Genomic DNA, 16,144 nt, shown 5'->3' on the forward strand with positions numbered 1-16,144 from the left:
TTTTAGCTATACTTTTTTTTTTTTAAGATTTTATTTATTTATTTGTCAGAGAGAGAGAACACAAGCAGGGGGAGTGGCAGGCAGAGGGAGAAGCAGGCTCCCCGCTGAGCAGGGAGCCTGACACGGAACTTGATCCCAGGACTCTGGGATCATGACCCGAGCCGAAGGCAGATGCTCAACCATCTGAGCCACCCAGGTTCCCTAGCTATACCTCTTTGTGTTGGGTTTTTTTTCTTAGTGGTTGCTCTGGAGATTACGTATTGTTAACCTTTTATCATTTGTTTAGACTTCATATTGTATTACTTCATATAAAGTGAAAGAACCTTGAAAACCTCTAGGGCCATTTCCCCTCCCCATGTTCTTTATGCTGTACTTTCCATATGCATTAGAATTACACACATTATAATCCCCACCAGAGTTATGTAATTCTGGCTTTAAATAGTTTTATATGTATATATTTGTACATGTATATGCGTTAAAGAAATTGAGAGGGGGAAAAGTCATGTTTGCCCACTTTTTTTTTTTTTTTTTAACCATTTCCAGTGTTCCTTATCCCCTCCTAAAAATCTGATTTTCCTTCTGCTATTTGTTTCTTTGGCCTGAAGAACTTTCTTCAGCTTTTCTTATAGTGTAGGTCTATCAGTGATGACCTTAGTATTCTTTACCAAGAAAATATCTCTAGTTTTTCTTTATTTCTGCTTTTATATCTTGTTAATTTATTATATTTTATCTAGATGTATCGTTTTATTTTTATTTTGCATTATATTAACCTAAAATAATTTCATTGTGGGCATTCCTACCCCAGAACTAAGCTGTAATCATTGCTGTAATTTTTAAAGTCAAGCTTTATTGATGTAAAATTTACATAAATTAAAATTCACCTGTCTTGGGCGCCTGGGTGGCTCAGTTGGTTAAGCGACTGCCTTCAGCTCAGGTCATGATCCTGGAGTCCTGGGATCGAGTCCCACATCAGGCTCCCTGCTCAGCAGGGAGTCTGCTTCTCCTTCTGACCCTCCCCCATCTCATGCTCTCTCTCAAATAAATAAATAAAATCTTTAAAAAAAAAAAAATTTCACCTGTCTTATTGTGCAATCCTGGGAGTTTTGACAATCACATAAGTCATGTAACCACCACCACAATCAAGATATAGCACATTTCCATTGTCCCACAAAATTGCCTCCTGGCCTTTGTGAGGTCTCCTAGGCCCTTGGCCACTGGTCTGTTTTCACTCCCTATATTTTTGCCTTTTTCAAAATGTCATATAATTGGAATCATACAGTATGAAGCCTTTTGTGCTTCTTTCATGAGCATAATGCATTTGAAATATGTCCTTATGGCTGCGTACATCAGTAGTGTGTCCCTTTTTCTTGTTACTTGGCATTACATTGTGTTGATCCACCACAGTTTATCTGCTTATCAGTTTACAGACATTTCAGTTATTTCCAGTTTTTAGCAATTACAAATAAAGCCAGTAGACATTCACATACAGGCTTGGTGTGAACATAAGTTTTCATTTCTCTTGGGTAAATACCTAGGGGCAGGCATGCTGAGCCGAATGGGAGGTGTGTGCTCTCCTTGATAAGAAAGTACTTTCCCCCCAGCAGCCTGAGAGAGCCCCGTGGCTCCTCACCCTCACCAGCCCTTGCTAGGGTCGTCTTTGTTCGCTCGGGCTGCTCCAGCAGGCACGTAAGTGGGTCCCGCTGTGGTTTTGATTTGCGTCTACCTGATGTCCCAGATGGTGAACATCTTTCCATGTGCTTACTCACCACCCGTATCTTTTTTTGTTAGTAAAGCCTTCCTTGAAATCTTTTGTCCATTTTATTATTGGGTTGTTTGGTTTCTTACGTTTTGAGTGTTCTTTGTCAATTCTGGAGTTGCTTTTCTTCTGAAGGCCATTGTCCCTGAATACAGAATTCAGGGTTAACAGATTTGTGCTTTCAGTGCTCTGAAGATGTTATTCTACCAGCTTCTGGCCACCAGTCTTTCTGATGACACATCAGTGGTCATTTGATTCATCATCCCCCTGAGTAGGATGTCTTTTTTTTTTTTTTTTTTTAAAGATTTTATTTATTTGACAGAGACACAGCGAGAGAGGGAACACAAGCAGGGGGAGTGGGAGAGGGAGAAGCAGGCTCCCCGCTGAGCAGGGAGAGCCTGATTCAGGGCTCGATCCCAGGACCCTGGGACCATGACCTGAGCAAAAGGCGGACGCCCAGCGACTGAGCCACCCAGGCGCCCCGATGTCTTTTTTTTTTTTTTTTAATCCCTACATACTTAACTTTTTGTTTTGCTTTGGTTTGGGGTTGGTTTTTTTTTTTTAACTTTTTTTTTCCCAGCGGTTTGTGCCTACAATGTACCTACATGTGGGTTTTGTTGTATTTATGCTGCGTGGGGTTTGCTAAACTCCTTGCATCTGTAAATTTATGTCCCACATCAAATTTGGAACTTTTAGGCCGTTCTTCAAATCTTAATTCCTGCCCCATTCTCTCCTCTCTGGTGCCCTAATTACCTCTAAACCTCTTGATGTAGTTCCAGCGGTTTCTGAGGCTCTGCCCATTTGCCTTCAATATTTTTCTCTTTGTTCTTCATAGTGGATAATTTCTTTTGATCTGTCTACAAGTTCACGGACTGCTCTCACCTCCAGTCTGCTGTTAAAGCCCATGCAGTGCATACTGTCTTTGGGCATAAAGTAGTGCTCTAAAATCCTTACCTGCTCGTTCCCGTATCTGGGTCATCTGGGGTCAGTCTTGGTTCGTTACCTTTTTCGCTTGTTATATACCTAAGTATACAGAGTCGTTTGTATTGTACCTTGGGTATTGTGAATAGTACAGTGTAGAGAGTCTATTCTGTTACGATTCCCAAAGAAGTGTTGATTTTTCTTTTTCAAAGGTAATTAACTTGGCAGAAGTCAGACTGTGAGCTGGGACTCAGTGTGTGGCAACAGCTAGAACAGCACAATTACTTCACCTGTAGCCAAGGCCACTGATAGACCGGGATAGGCTGGGGATTTGTGCCACATTTATACAAAGAACTTGGGGCTCTGATTTCCCTTGTTGGGGGACCCCCACTTCCCAGCTGCTATGGTTGCCTCAGACTCTGAGCTCTGGGTCTTCAATCTCCTAGGACTGCAGATTTCTTTCCAGTGTTAACCATCCACACGGTAGCAGCTAAGACTTGCCCTTGGGCTCAAAGCTGTCAAAAAAAACAGGAAACCAGTGCCTTTGCATGCTCTAGACTCTCAGCCCTCCTGTGTACCCGCTGGCCTGCATTGCTCTCCAGTCCCCGCGAGTCTTTGTTGCTTGTGGTCTTCGTTGACAGTGGTTACCTGTGGGATGGCTGGTCCAACAGGAGCCACTCAGCCATTACTAGAAGCAGAACCTCCTTGATCTGCCAACTTTGGAAGTCTTCACCCACTTTTTTCGATGAGATAAATTGAGGGCGGAGAGGTCTCTGTCTCCAGGACCCCAGGAGGTGCCCGCTCCTGTCTTCTAAGACCACCTTCACTCTGGACAAGTGATAGTCACTGCTTTGCCCGTGAGGTTAGCTGGTAGGGGACCTTTCTTCTGTCACAGACATCAAGTCTAGCAGCTAAACTTTGGAATAGGGACCAAAAGGTGTGTAGATTATGACACCAGCTGTACCTGGCGTTCTGTGTATCTGAGCGTTCTCGTCCTGTGGCTGAGACCTCCGTTACCCTTCCCTGGAAACCTGACTCATCTTGGGTGTTCTGTTTCGTTTTTGTTTTCAGGCTAAACAGGGCCAGTCAAACTTACTTCTTCCCTATTCACTTGACGGACCAGCTTCTTCCCAGCGCCGTGTTCTATGCCACCGTGGGGCCGCTCGTGGTCTACTTTGCTCTTCACCGTCTGGTCATCAAACCATACCTCAGGGCTCAAAAAGAGAAGTGAGTTCCTAACATGTCACGGGGACATCAGTAAACAACTCTGTGCCTCAGTTTTCCTGTGTTTTATATGGATATGATAATTATAGAACCTACTCAGAGGGTCACTAGGAAAATTAATTCGTACATGTGAAGCCTCAGCATGGCGTTCGGCCCATAGTGGGTGCTCGGTCGGTGCTGACTGGGCTCATTAGCGGCCCTGCTGCTGGGCCCCCTTCACTCGTCCCTCCTACTTCCAGAAAGGGTTAGAGCTAGTTTACAAAATTGTGCAGACTCTACACTGTGACCACAGGAAATAGAAAGGCCCCCGTCCTCATTCTAACCATTTCTTTTCCTGGCACTGAGTTCCACAGGAGTGGGTTTGAGTTCTTAGACACAGGCGTGCATTAACCACAGTCCTGGAAATTACAGAAACATTCATTTATTTTGCAGTTTCTTGTAGACAACACACTGGGGGATAGCATTCCATCTGAGAGGTGGTTGAGATTCATTACTTACAACAGTCTGATGTAACAAGTCGCTGAGCTCAGAGAATCTCCTCTTTGGGGCCCCTCCAGCGTTTGAATCCCTGGAGTTCAGGGCCCTGCTTCCCCAGGAGGCTTGAGGCCTAGAAAGAAGAGTGTGTGGGGTCAGGGCTTCTGACGGGACAGGGCTGCGCTGCCCGGAGTCCCAGTGCTTTGCTACGTAAGAAAAAGGTATATTTTGTACCTAAAACAGTAAACATTGTCCCCACCTCAAGTGTTCTATGATAGTCCCAGAAGGTGGCCTCCCCTGTGGTCCTCAGCTCTCCAACCCCTCACTGCTGAGATTCCTCTCAGGTGGGGGCTGCTTCCCACGGCAGCGGGCCTCCTATGTGCTTCAGTGAGGAGGTAGGGGAGAGCCATCTAGGGACAAAAGAAAGGGCAGCCGCAGAGGCCCGAAACGAACAGATTTGCTGGAGATGGGCTTGGAAAGATTTGCTAAAGCTCCAGAGCTAGGAATGCAGGGAGAGCTCACACTGTTCGCTGGGCGCAGGTCCAGCGACGCGCTCTGTTGTCTCAGTCCGCGCTAACATGTGGCTTGTGTTTTTCTCGCTTTAGGGAGTTGGAAAAGCAAAGGGAAAGCACAGCCACCGACATTCTGCAGAAGAAACAAGAGGCAGAAGCGGCTGTAAGTGCTGCGCAGGCGTGTCCCCGAAGTCCTTCTGCTCTGGGTGACTCCGGCTGCACGCCTCTCACCGGGGCTCGGGGATCACGGTGCCCTCTGCACGTGGGCCTCGGGGGCCGGCAGCTTCACTGGTCATTTCACTCTTTCTAATCCCTGCGGGATACAATACCGGGACCTCCAGGCCCGGTCCTGAAGATGAGATGCAGTTACCCTCGAAATGCATAACAAGGTGTTTCTAAGAACCGGAGGGCCCTGTCTGTCCTCTTTTTCTTCCCTTTGAGTGAACTGTTGTTAGGTGACAGAACAGAAATATCTGGCATAAATGCAGGGGTACCACTGGGTTCTTTGTGAACAGAGGGGCGAAAATGTGGCCATGCTTATGCTACAGCTGAACCCAGAGGCAGAGCCCAGGAGGGACCCTGACAGTGGCCCTCCTTGTTCTTTGCAGGTTCGGTTGATGCAGGAATCTGTCCGAAGAATAATTGAGGCGGAAGAGTCCAGAATGGGTGAGAAGGCCTGGCCTCTCTCGGGGCGGGGTGGGCGCTGGGGGTCTCAAAGGGGCACGGCGCTCCTGCGGCCCGGCTGTGAGAGACCCGCCTCTGCTCAGACTGCGTCCATCCTCAGGGCTCATCATCGTCAATGCCTGGTACGGGAAGTTCGTCAACGACAAGAGCAGGAAGAGCGAGAAGGTGAAGGTGATTGATGTGACCGTGCCCCTGCAGTGCCTGGTGAAGGACTCGAAGCTCATCCTCACGGAGGCCTCCAAGGTACGGGGCCTGCCCGCGGGGTTCAGACACGAAAGGCCTGTGTGGAGGGGGGCGGCCTGGCACCTTGGCATGGCCATTTCGTTGCGGTGGAACCGTTCGTGTCGCTGGCACTGGCTTGGCCTGCTGCCCAGCACCCGAATTATAGTCACACTGGAGCTGTTCACGTCACCCGTCCCCGCAGCAAGGATTTCCTGAGCACCTACTGTGTGCCAGGTAGGGCAGCGAACAAAACACGCATCCTGTCTTCACGGAGCTTACGTTCTCCTCATTCCTTGCCTTGTTCTAGAAAGAGTGTGAGTCTGTAGCACGTTGGAAGCTCATGCTGGAGCGCAGGGGTGGGGACGGTAAAGGCAAACTAAAATGCAGATCAGCTCAGGCCAAACACCTCGCTCTCTCAGGAGTCCTGGCGGGGCTTCTGTGAAGACAGGGGTCTCGAACGTGGGAGAAGGGGTCTGTATTGCGAGGGAAGCCTAGGGCTAAACAGGCAACTTTCTGACAATCTCAGCTCCGCGGTGTGCATCTTCCGTGGACGGCTCCTGAGGGAAGGAAGGTCAAGGCCCTTCCACGCTGATCCTCAGGTGGCAGCAGGCAGCAGTGGTGCTGGGCTTGAAACAACAGTCTTGGGTCCCGTGGAGTGAGACTGTGTTTGTTACAGGCGGGGCTGCCCGGCTTCTACGACCCGTGCGTAGGTGAGGAGAAGAACCTGAAAGTGCTTTACCAGTTCCGAGGCGTCCTGCACCAGGTGATGGCGCTGGACAACGAGGCGCTTAGGATACCAAAGCAGTGTGAGTAGCTGCCCCTTTGCAGTCGCCTGCCCTGTGCACGGACCAGGGGGAGGCCCTCAACCACTGATGGGGACCGGGGACACCAGAGTGTGGAGTGACAGCCAGCTTCGCCGTGTTACCCGCCTGGGAGCGAGTGACTTGCTCAGAGCCCGTGATGGGATGCCCTGAGGAGGGGTGGCGGCCGCCCTTCCCCGGTGGGACTCCAGTGAGCTCTTTGCTTGGAAACTGCAGCTTGGGTGGCTGGGCCGGAAGCACACCCAGCTGCTTCTGTATGTTCCAGAACCATTTGAATCTCCGCAGCTTGTATTCTGCCTCTGGTCAGGTGGTGGCTGAACCCCTTCGGTGGAAGAGGGCATGGAAACAGTTGCCTTTTGATACATTCAGTTTGTCTTGTCTTTCACAGCTCACAGGATCGATACAGATGGATAAACTGCTTGAGAAACCAGATTTACAAGAGGCTGCAAAAAATCCTTTCCTAGGAGTCTCCAAATTCAGAAGCAGGGAAAAAACCCAGACATCAGATGTGTTTATTTTATATTATTCCTAAAGAAGGTGGTACCGTATCAATTATGTGGAGGGACACACAGACACCCCGCTTTCATGGGTGTTGTAAGTAGGACTGAGGCAGCCCCACCTGGACCAGAACCGCGGCACGGCCTGTGGCTGTTTCCCAAGGATCATGTCCCTGGAGGGAAGGGCCCTGGGCACTGGTCATTTCACTCTAGGCTCCCGAGCCCCACGTGCCGACTGCAGCCACCCAGTAGCGCTCGGTCTTGAGGTATTTATGGAACATCCTGCCCTCACACGTAGGACTGTGAACTACTTTTCCTAAAATCCACACTGAGCATGGAAAACAAAATGGAAAGGAAGGAAGTTGTTCTCGTGAGCAGAGGTCTCCAGAACAAGTGAGCGTCTGTTAGTCAACTTCCCAAAAACCACTTTTTCCTGCTGAAATATTATTCAGTGAAGCTGGAGAGGATTGTGTGGGTTTATAAATCTGCTTTTTATCTGAGAACGAATGGTTTTGGAAATTAATGTCTTCCTCCCCCCCCCCCCCCCCCCCGAACTTCTGGAATCATTCCACTGGCACGTGGCTTGGGACAGAGTGGTATAATCCCCCGGTCCCAGGGCCCAGCCCTGTCACCGGTCACTTCCTCCCAGGGGCCACCTGTGTCCTTGTGGCAGAAGGCAGATGCGAGCTAAGCCATGTCCCTCGCAGCCTGCCCCCATGGCTCAGCCTGACCTGCCTCTGCCGCCCTCCCCCCCGACACTGGAGCTCAGGAACGGAGGGAGGCTTGGAGGAGAGGGCAAGCATGGGCCGGGGACTGAAAGGACCCTGGCTCCGGGTCCTGCCAAATCCCCCCCATGCTGGGAGAGCAAGGCCAGCCGGAGCCTCGCTTGCTTTCTCGTGCGCGGCCAGCAGGTGGCGCAGCTGCTCCCACGCCTCCTCCCGCCCCACTCCCTCCTCGGGGGGGGGGGACTGGTGGCGCCTCCCAAGCCCCTCTTCCTTCACTTGCCTCTTCTGTGGATGCAGAACATTTTCGAAGCCGGGAGGCCCTGGCTGGTGGTGGGTCTGACAGCGCCCCACCCCCCAGCCCCGCAGCTACTGCTAAAATCAGGCTCTGCGGTGGTACCAGAGTAATTGCTGATACCCCCTTCCTCCAGTTTTCAAAAACAGTTCAGGTCGTAAATTCTGGAATATTTATCTCCATTTGATAAAGTTTTTCTCTGAGCTGCAGCTCTGAATGTAAATCGTGCAATAAGGTGGCGTGAACTCTGACTTTGGACGCGGCCGTTCGTCCCTCCACGGCAGGTGGCTCTTTGGGCCCCGATTCTCTTCATTTTGTCTGAAACGGACTGTACAGAAGGCGCTCTCTTACCACAATAAACCTTTCCTGAAAACTGGGGATAGTGTTTCAGTGCATCTGTATGTGCGTTTTCAGGGGTGAGCAAAATACCTAAGTGATAAGAGCCCCCCTCCTCACACCCTCATTCCATCCTCTGGCCGTCACTGTCGAAGCCCCGTTTTTAACCATGAGGCTGAACTGGAAGCCGTGGTTCAGTTTTCCGCATTAGACTCTGCTTGAGGAACAGGAGTCCAGAGTCAGGAGGTGACTTAGGCTAGGATCCTTGTTTTCCTGGAGGTCGTGTGGTGTCATTTGGTTTGGTTTGGTTTGGTTTGGTCTGAGTGTTCCCAGATCCAAAAAAATCACCTCTCAGGTTTTTCGGAAACCTTCGGACACATCTTACCAAGGGCTGCATAAAACGGAGCTGAAGCCCAGAGGCGCAGACGCCTAGTTCCCGGGGAACAGAATCCTCACCGACTGCATCTTCTGCTTTACGCCTTTTGTCGTAAAAGTGAAAACCCCCCTCCGATTTCCTTGGGTTAGCGAAAGCAGGGACTAATGCAGGTCTTTTGTAAAAGCAAATGGTGTAACAAACTCCGAGAAACACGGGACCCCTGTCCGAGTTTATAAATAAAGGAGGAAAACCTGCAGCGTAGGAAGACACTTTATTCTGTCCATCACTCACGCCAGGCCCCGGGAGGCCCGCCTCAGAACAGAGGCCAGTCTCAGCCACCGCGCCGTCACCCCCTCTCGTGTCCTTCCCTGGGCCCCGCCGCCCCTCGGGAAACGCACTCCACCCCCTCGGCTCAGGACGCCTCCTCACGCTGTGGTGCTGGAGACCCCCGCCCAGCTTTCGTTGGAAGGACAGTTGGGCCCCGGCCCCTCCGGGAGGACCGAGTCTGTCCGGCCCACCGTCCCGCTCCTGTCCCGGGCCGGCGCGGCTGCACCTCCCCTGAGGTGGCTGGGGGTGGGCCTGGCCTGCCTCACTGTCGCTTCAGCGGCCACGGCCCGAGCCCCAGAGGCGCTGACAGGGAAGCCTGGCCGCCCGGCTCGGCTCGGCGCTCGCGGCTGCCCCGCTCGGTGGGCGCGGAGGCGGCCGGACATCCTCTGCATCACCAGCCTCTGGGCCTTCAGGCGCTTTCGGAGCTTTTCGTTCTCCTTCAGGGTCAGGAAGAGTTTTGTTTTTAGGGCATCTAGGTCCAGGAGGGCGTAGCTGTGGTCGGACGGCTGTGTGGGGCTGGCCGGCGGACCGGGGCCCGGGGTTCCCTGCGGTCTCTGCGGCAAGCCCTGAGGACAGAGGCGCGTGAAGGCGGAGGCGAGCCCGGGCCCAGCAGGGCTGCCACCGCGGGACGGCGACAGGCGGGGGCCGCGGAGGCCGGCGCAGACTCCGCACAGGGCTCCTGAGGGCCGGGCCGCGGGCCGGGGCGCTCGTGGCCTGGGCACCAGTTTGCCTCACTCTGCTCGAAGCGAATCCCCGTGTGCAGAGACCGGCCAACCACCTGCTGCCTTCGGCCCCAGGCCCCGGGCCTTACCTGCTCCGTGGCGCCGCCAGCGCTCGGGGGCAGCGCTTCGAGGGCACTGGCAGTCCTTCTCCCCGGGCCGCACTCTGCCGGCCCCGCCTCGGGCACGACCTGGGGACAGCAGGGCAGAAGTGGGCAGCCCACCGGGAACCCTTCCCGCTCTCCGCTCTCCCGGCGGGGGCCGCGGCCAGGCCCCGGCAGAAACCAACAGGCTCCCCGGGCCCGGGCCTGGGATCAGACCTCAGGAAGCGGGCCGAGCCAGCCCCCCAGGCAACTTGGGCTGCCCGCTGTCGAACAGGGAGGAAAGCACAGAATCCGAACCCTGGTTTGTGAGGAGAGCATGACCAAGCCGTGCAGGCCGGGGCTCGGGGGGGCACGTGCCCCCCCCGGCGTCTGCGCCGAGGCCTCGGTCCTGACTCGGGGCGTGCCAGAGCACTCACCTCCTCCTTGTAGGAGTCCACGTGTGCACCCCCGCCGGCCGGGTCCGCGTTCTGCCTCACCAGCTGCAAGACACACAGCGCTGTCCACAGGCTCCCCGGGGGTGCAGGTCACCCCCAGAACCGGCACCACCCACTGGCTCACTCTCCCCGAAGCTGTCCCCAAATCTTAGGTCAGAGGCCCGGGAACAGGCCCCGTGAAGCCAGGGACCTGATTCCTTTGTGTCCCCCAGGGCCTGACACTCTAGGCCCATAGGAGGTGACTCAAATTCGACTCAAGGCGCGGCAGCCACCTAGGCGAGAACCTCTGACTCAGGGCCTGCTGCCAGTGCCCGGGCATCCCCGGGGCCGAGCCCCCAGCCACGGGGCCGGAAGCAGCGGCCCCTACCCCTAGCTCTTGGCGCCGGGCACCGACAGCCCCCCAAGCTGTTAAACTAAGCTCACTTCACATCTCACCACAAATGCATGAGAAGTGCTCGAGCTCCACTCGCAACAGGCACTGACGGAGGAGGGGGCTGGTCAGAGGGCAGCGTCAGGCCATCAGGACGATGAGGTTCCAGACCCCGCCGCCCTGCCCCGTGCCCGTGGTTGACAGCACGTACCGTACACTCGGAAGTGGGTCAAGAGGCTAGATCTCACGTTACGTGCTCTGACCGCAATAAAAATCAAATACGTATCACCTGAAAACAAAAGGCCTTCCACGTCGGCGACAACGAAACCTCCTCGGCGTCGGGAGTAAAGCTGTGAAACAAACCCCTGCCCTCAGGGAGCCGACCAGAGAGAGAAGCTGAGTCAGAGCAAACGCACGTGTGCCACCCCCCCCCCCCCGGAGCCACAAGGAGCCGGCCCGACGGGAAGCCAGGCGAGCGGGGGGACAATGGACAGCGGTCGGGGGGCCCTCCTCCAGGGGACGGGAACATGGACTTGGACAGGAGGCCACGAGCCCGCAGACGGGCACAAAGTTCGGACGGAGGGCAGGCGCCCCGACGCAGGGCCTGCTGGGCACATGTGCTCAGGCTTCCTCACCCCTGTAACCGCCTCCCCTCTCACTGCCAGTACCATCGGCCCCCACGGGTACCGGCTGGCCTTGCGTGCCCAGGGTGACGCCCGCACTCTGCGACTCAGTACACCTCTGGGACTTGGGAAATTCAAGATAATCCCCCTCAGGGCCTCCACGTCCAGCAGTCCGGGAGCTCTCCCCCGAGCCGCCCCACAGGAGCCACGGCCACTCCAATGGCCCGCTGGGAAATCAAACTCCAGATGCACAGGGCCAAACTCAGAGAATCAGGGCACCCCGTCCCCCGGGGGCTCAGCGGGCTTGGCCCTTGCCGGCCGCCACCCTCTCAGCCCACCGGGCCTGCAAAGGCCACCCGCCCTCGCGACCACAGCCCCCCTTCAGCTCAGGCCAACCCGACGGCACACGCGACACCAGGGGCTCCAGCCGGAGGGCGCCTTCTCCCCTCCCCCGACAAACCGTGGCCCCTGCCACCCTCCAACCAGCCAGAGCTGACGCTGTCGGCGAGCGGGCCCCAACCCCTGCCAGCTCCAAGTCTGGGCCCCGCGGCCCCCCGGCCTCCCTCCGGCTCTCCCCCTGCAGCAGCCTTCCCTGCGCGGCCCAGAGCTCTCAGCCGGCGCGCCACCTGCTGCGTGGGAGCGGCATGGTGTCGGGCTTCCTGACCACAGCTCCCGGCCCCCGCTGCCTACTCGGAAGAAAAAGACAAGGTCTGAATGCAAGACAGCCACCACCGGCCACTGGGAAGGTCTTCACCGTGCAGCCTCAAGCCACGGGACGCCCAGCAAACGAAATGCATGTAGGCGCCTGGAGGGCTCAGTCAGTGAGGCGTCTCCTTCGGCTCAGGTCACGATGCCAGGGTCCTGGGATCGAGTCCCGCGTCGGGCTCCCGGCTCAGCGGGGAGCCTGCCTCTCCCTCTGCCTGACGCTCCCTCTGCCTGTGCTCTAATAAATAAATAAAATCTTTAAAAAAAAAATGAAATGCATAGAGGACCAAGCTTTTGGTGCACTTGCCAGTCAGCTGCTTCAGCTTCTGGTTGCAGGGCGTGATTTGGGGGGGCGGGGCAGGGGGAAGAGGGAGAGAGAGAGAAAGAGAGAGAATCCTCCATCAGGCTCCACACTCAGCACAGAGCCTGACCCGGGGCTCGATCCCACGACTCCGAGATCATGACCTGAGCCGAAACCAAGAGCCAGACACTTAACCAATGAACTGAACCACCCAGGTGCCCCATGCGTGATCTATTTTTAAAGGGGCTTTATTTTTTTAATTTTTTAAAAATATTTTATTTATTTATTTGACAAAGAGAGCACAAGCAGGGGAGTGGCAGGCAGAGGGAAAAGCAGACTTCCCGCTGAGCAGGGAGCCCGACGCAGGGCTCGATCCCAGGGCCCCGGGATCATGACCTGAGCCGTTTAAGGACTGAGCCACCCAGGCGCCCCTAAAGGGGCTTTAAATTGCAAATGACCTACAGCAAAGGTCATGGCCAGCAGGGCAGCTGGGCTCTGAACCCCGGGGGGCTGCCCTCACCGCACTTCTCAGCCTGCAAACACCACGCCCGCCCCAGCTGCTGGCTGCACCCCTGCAGGCTGGAGCTGAAGACATTAGAGGTGGTGCCGTGTTCACCTGCGCGGCATCCTGAAAGGCGAACACCGTGGGCACGGCATTCTGCTTCAGGTTTTTGCGGTTTCCAAAGGCGCTGAAGCACTCGGGTCGGAAGTGCTCGGAGCAGATGACCGTGTGCTGCTTGGGCTTGAAGTTGCCCCGGCCGATGTTCAGCACCCATTCCTTCAGCAGCTCTGGGCGGCTGAACGGGAACCTAGGAGGCAAGGGAGACATGAAGGAATTTGCGAGGCTCAGGTTGGCACGGCAGAGTTGTGTGGAATTTTGAAAACACCACATGGCATTTTACTGGACACCTTGGAAAATTCAGTGACCTCGCTCTGTTAAACCACATCCAATTTCTGGAAGCTTCTGTCATGCCTGTTTACAGCATTCTCAGTAGGCAATGTGGGGCCACAAACGTGGCCAGGAAACCTTCCGAAGGTACACTTGCAGGGCAAGCCTGTTAGTGCCTTGGGGAGTCCGCCGTGTGCAGGCCCTGCCCCTGGCTCTGGGAAGTAGGAACGAATAAGTCTCACCCTCATAGAGCCTACATTCTAGAACAGGAAAACGGACAGTAAACCAAACAGACATAGACTGCGTCGCAATCAAGTAGGAAGTGGTCAAGAAGGCCTCCTGAGAGGTGACATCTGAGCAGAAGCCGCAGGAAGGACAGCGAGCCATGTGCGTATCAGAAGGAAGAGCAAGTGCCAAGGCACTGTGACGGGGCCCCCAGCATGTCGGGGTCGTGGTCAGAGGCGGGTTTGGCTGAGAGGGTGGGAGCAAGAGCAGGGGTGAGGACCTCAGGAGGCAGCCTCGGGCAGGTGGGCAGTCCCTGGAAGCTCTGGGCCGAGGGTGACAGAGGAGGGTGGGCAGCTGGTGGCTGCGACCCGGGTGTCAGCGGAGGGGTCATGAGCAGGCAGACCGGGGATGCATTTCGAAAGCTGGTGCAATAAGGTTTGCTTGTGAGCCGCAAAATAAAGAGAAGGAAGGAGTTTCGTGTATTAAGATGGGAGGGGAGGTACTGTCGGAGGGGCAGGCCTGGGGGATCAGAATTTAGGTTCTGTTTGTTAAATCTGAAGTGCCTTTTACATGACCAAGTGCTGAAGTGCAGCAGCAAGGGACACGTGTCAGGAGACGTCAGCGTGGGGACCGTCCCTGTGTAAAGGGTGGTGAAGCCTGGGGGAAACTGGAGCCCTGGGGAGTGAGTGTGGATGGGGAGGACACAAGGCCATGGCCCCCCCCCCCCAAAGGGCTCCAAGGCTAGCGCTGGAAAGGAGGAGGATCCGGCAAAGGAGTCCGAGAAGGGACACTGTGACAGAGGAAGAGGTCAAAGGGGGGCCCCAGAAGCCAAGTGGGAGAGAGTCACAAGAGGTCAGTGGTCGGCCGTGCCAAATGCTGCAGAGAAGCTGCTTTGGGTGAGGATGGACCAGCACTGAGCCGGGCCAGCGGGGACTTGGCAGAGCTCCTCTGCAGGAGTGGCGGGGGCCAGAGTCCGACTGGAATGAATTGCAGAGGTAGCCGGAGGCAATTCCACTCCTGGGATGTGCCCAACGGAAGCGAAGAGAGACACATGCACAGGAAGACTCGTCCCAGCAAAACTGTCCCCAGTCCTGTGCTTGTGATGGCCAAGATACGGGGGCCCCCAAATGCCCTTTAACTGTAGAACAAGTCAGTTCTGGTATATTCACTCAGCGGAGCACCTCGAGAGATGGGGAGGAAGGACGCCCAGGTGACTCACAGCCGTGAGTAGAAGACACAAGGGAAGCACCATGGTGCTGGACTCCGCGTGCCAAGTTCAACACAGGCCAAAGCGCCCCACTCTCCGGCCGCCCTTGGGGATGAGAGGGGACAAGGGGCTGGGAGGGGGTGCAGCGGGGGGCTCCCTAGGGGCTGGTGATGTTCGGATTCGCAGCAGTCACACAAGTGTTCGCTTTGCGGAATGGGCTGGGCTGTGGACTTGTAATTTGTGTGCTTTTCTGTAGGTCTTATTCCTTCCATGAAGACCTTCACTTTGCGAAGGAAGATGGTGATGGGAGGGCAGTGGAGACAGAGAGTGCAGCTGGCCCCGGGGGTCGTGCTCTAAGGGGCAGAGGCTGGAACCTGAGCTCTCCGGGGCAGGGGCCCAGTACCCATCAGGGCCGACTCTGGGAGCCCTGGGAGCGTGACGACAGACTCCAAAACCTCCCGCCAATCGGCGCGGCCGGCCCCACTCTCCCGACACCCTGGACCGTTCTCGCTCCTCCACCCCCCCCTTGCTTCCCGACAGGAGGCCGGGCCGGGGACAAGCCGAGTGGCCAGCGCACGGCAGGCACACCGACGGGCGCCACCGTCGCTCGTTCGTTCGGAAACGCATCAGCCAGTAGGTGCCGAGCACCTGCTACGCTCCGGGCTGCATCTGTGAACAAGATCAAGTCCGGGGGTGGGGGGCGAAACCCCCAGGACTGCAGCGAGTGCTAGGCGCTGCGGGGCGCGGCGCACCCGGCCTCCTCCACACGCCACCGCCCCGAGCGACCGCGGGAAGGCCGTGCTCAGCCTCTCCGACAGGCTCCCCACGCGCCCAAGCCGGCCAGGCGGCGCCCGGCCGCCGGCCACCCCGCCTGTCCCCGCGCCGCCGGCCCGTCCGCGAAGGGGCCAGCCGCACGCCCTGGGGCCTCCCCCGCGGCCGGGCAGCGGCCCTGGCGTCCCCGCCCCGCGCGCCAGGCCTCGGGCTCCGGCGGGGGCCGCGGCCGCTCGGCCGGGCCAGGCGGGTCGGCAGCCGGGCACCCGCGCCCCACGGCGCCCCCGCCCCTCACCGGTGGAAGGTGAGCTGCTTCCTGCGGCTGCTGTAGCGGTTGCAGCACTGCCGGGCCGCGCACGACTTCGGCATCTCTAGACGCCAGGCCCAGCTGCCCCTAACAAAGATGGCGGCGGCGAGCCTGCGGGGCGGGGCCCGGCGGGGGGCGGGGCCCGAGGACCTGAGCTGGACCGCGGGCGGGGCGGGGCCGGCGAGCGGGGCGGGGCCTGCGGGCCGGTCGGGGGGCGGGGCCCGAGGACCTGAGCTGGACTGCGGGCGGGGCGGGGCCAGGGAGCGGGGCCGGCGAGCGGGGCGGGGCCTGCGGGGCCTGCGGGGCCTGCGGGCCGGGCGGG

The 16,144-nt window shown here is 56.7% G+C and overlaps 2 protein-coding genes across 2 annotated transcripts in view; one reads left to right on the plus strand and one right to left on the minus strand.

Moving 5' to 3' along the window:
* The window catches only part of DNAJC11 (DnaJ heat shock protein family (Hsp40) member C11), a 77,074-nt gene extending 68,568 nt beyond the window's left edge, over window positions 1–8,506 (plus strand). The window contains exons 11-16 of the mRNA XM_035019898.1: window positions 3,749–3,904; window positions 4,981–5,050; window positions 5,496–5,553; window positions 5,672–5,814; window positions 6,470–6,599; window positions 7,003–8,506. Of these exons, the coding sequence (XP_034875789.1) occupies window positions 3,749–3,904; window positions 4,981–5,050; window positions 5,496–5,553; window positions 5,672–5,814; window positions 6,470–6,599; window positions 7,003–7,028 (583 nt within the window). The 3' untranslated portion in view covers window positions 7,029–8,506. The remainder of the gene's footprint in view (window positions 1–3,748; window positions 3,905–4,980; window positions 5,051–5,495; window positions 5,554–5,671; window positions 5,815–6,469; window positions 6,600–7,002) is intronic.
* A 590-nt stretch (window positions 8,507–9,096) lies between these two features.
* Window positions 9,097–15,903, minus strand: THAP3 (THAP domain containing 3). Its single transcript, XM_035019900.1, has 5 exons — window positions 15,811–15,903; window positions 13,040–13,232; window positions 10,407–10,469; window positions 9,979–10,077; window positions 9,097–9,733 (listed from the first exon to the last, which is right to left on the minus strand). The coding sequence occupies exons 1-5, from the start codon at window positions 15,882–15,884 to the stop codon at window positions 9,266–9,268; spliced, it is 897 nt and encodes a 298-aa protein (XP_034875791.1). The 5' UTR covers window positions 15,885–15,903; the 3' UTR covers window positions 9,097–9,265.
* Window positions 15,904–16,144: the final 241 nt, after the last annotated feature.

Source organism: Mirounga leonina, unplaced genomic scaffold, assembly GCF_011800145.1.
Source record: "Mirounga leonina isolate KUSES-001 unplaced genomic scaffold, KU_Mleo_1.0 Mir_173, whole genome shotgun sequence".
NCBI lineage: Eukaryota > Metazoa > Chordata > Mammalia > Carnivora > Phocidae > Mirounga > Mirounga leonina.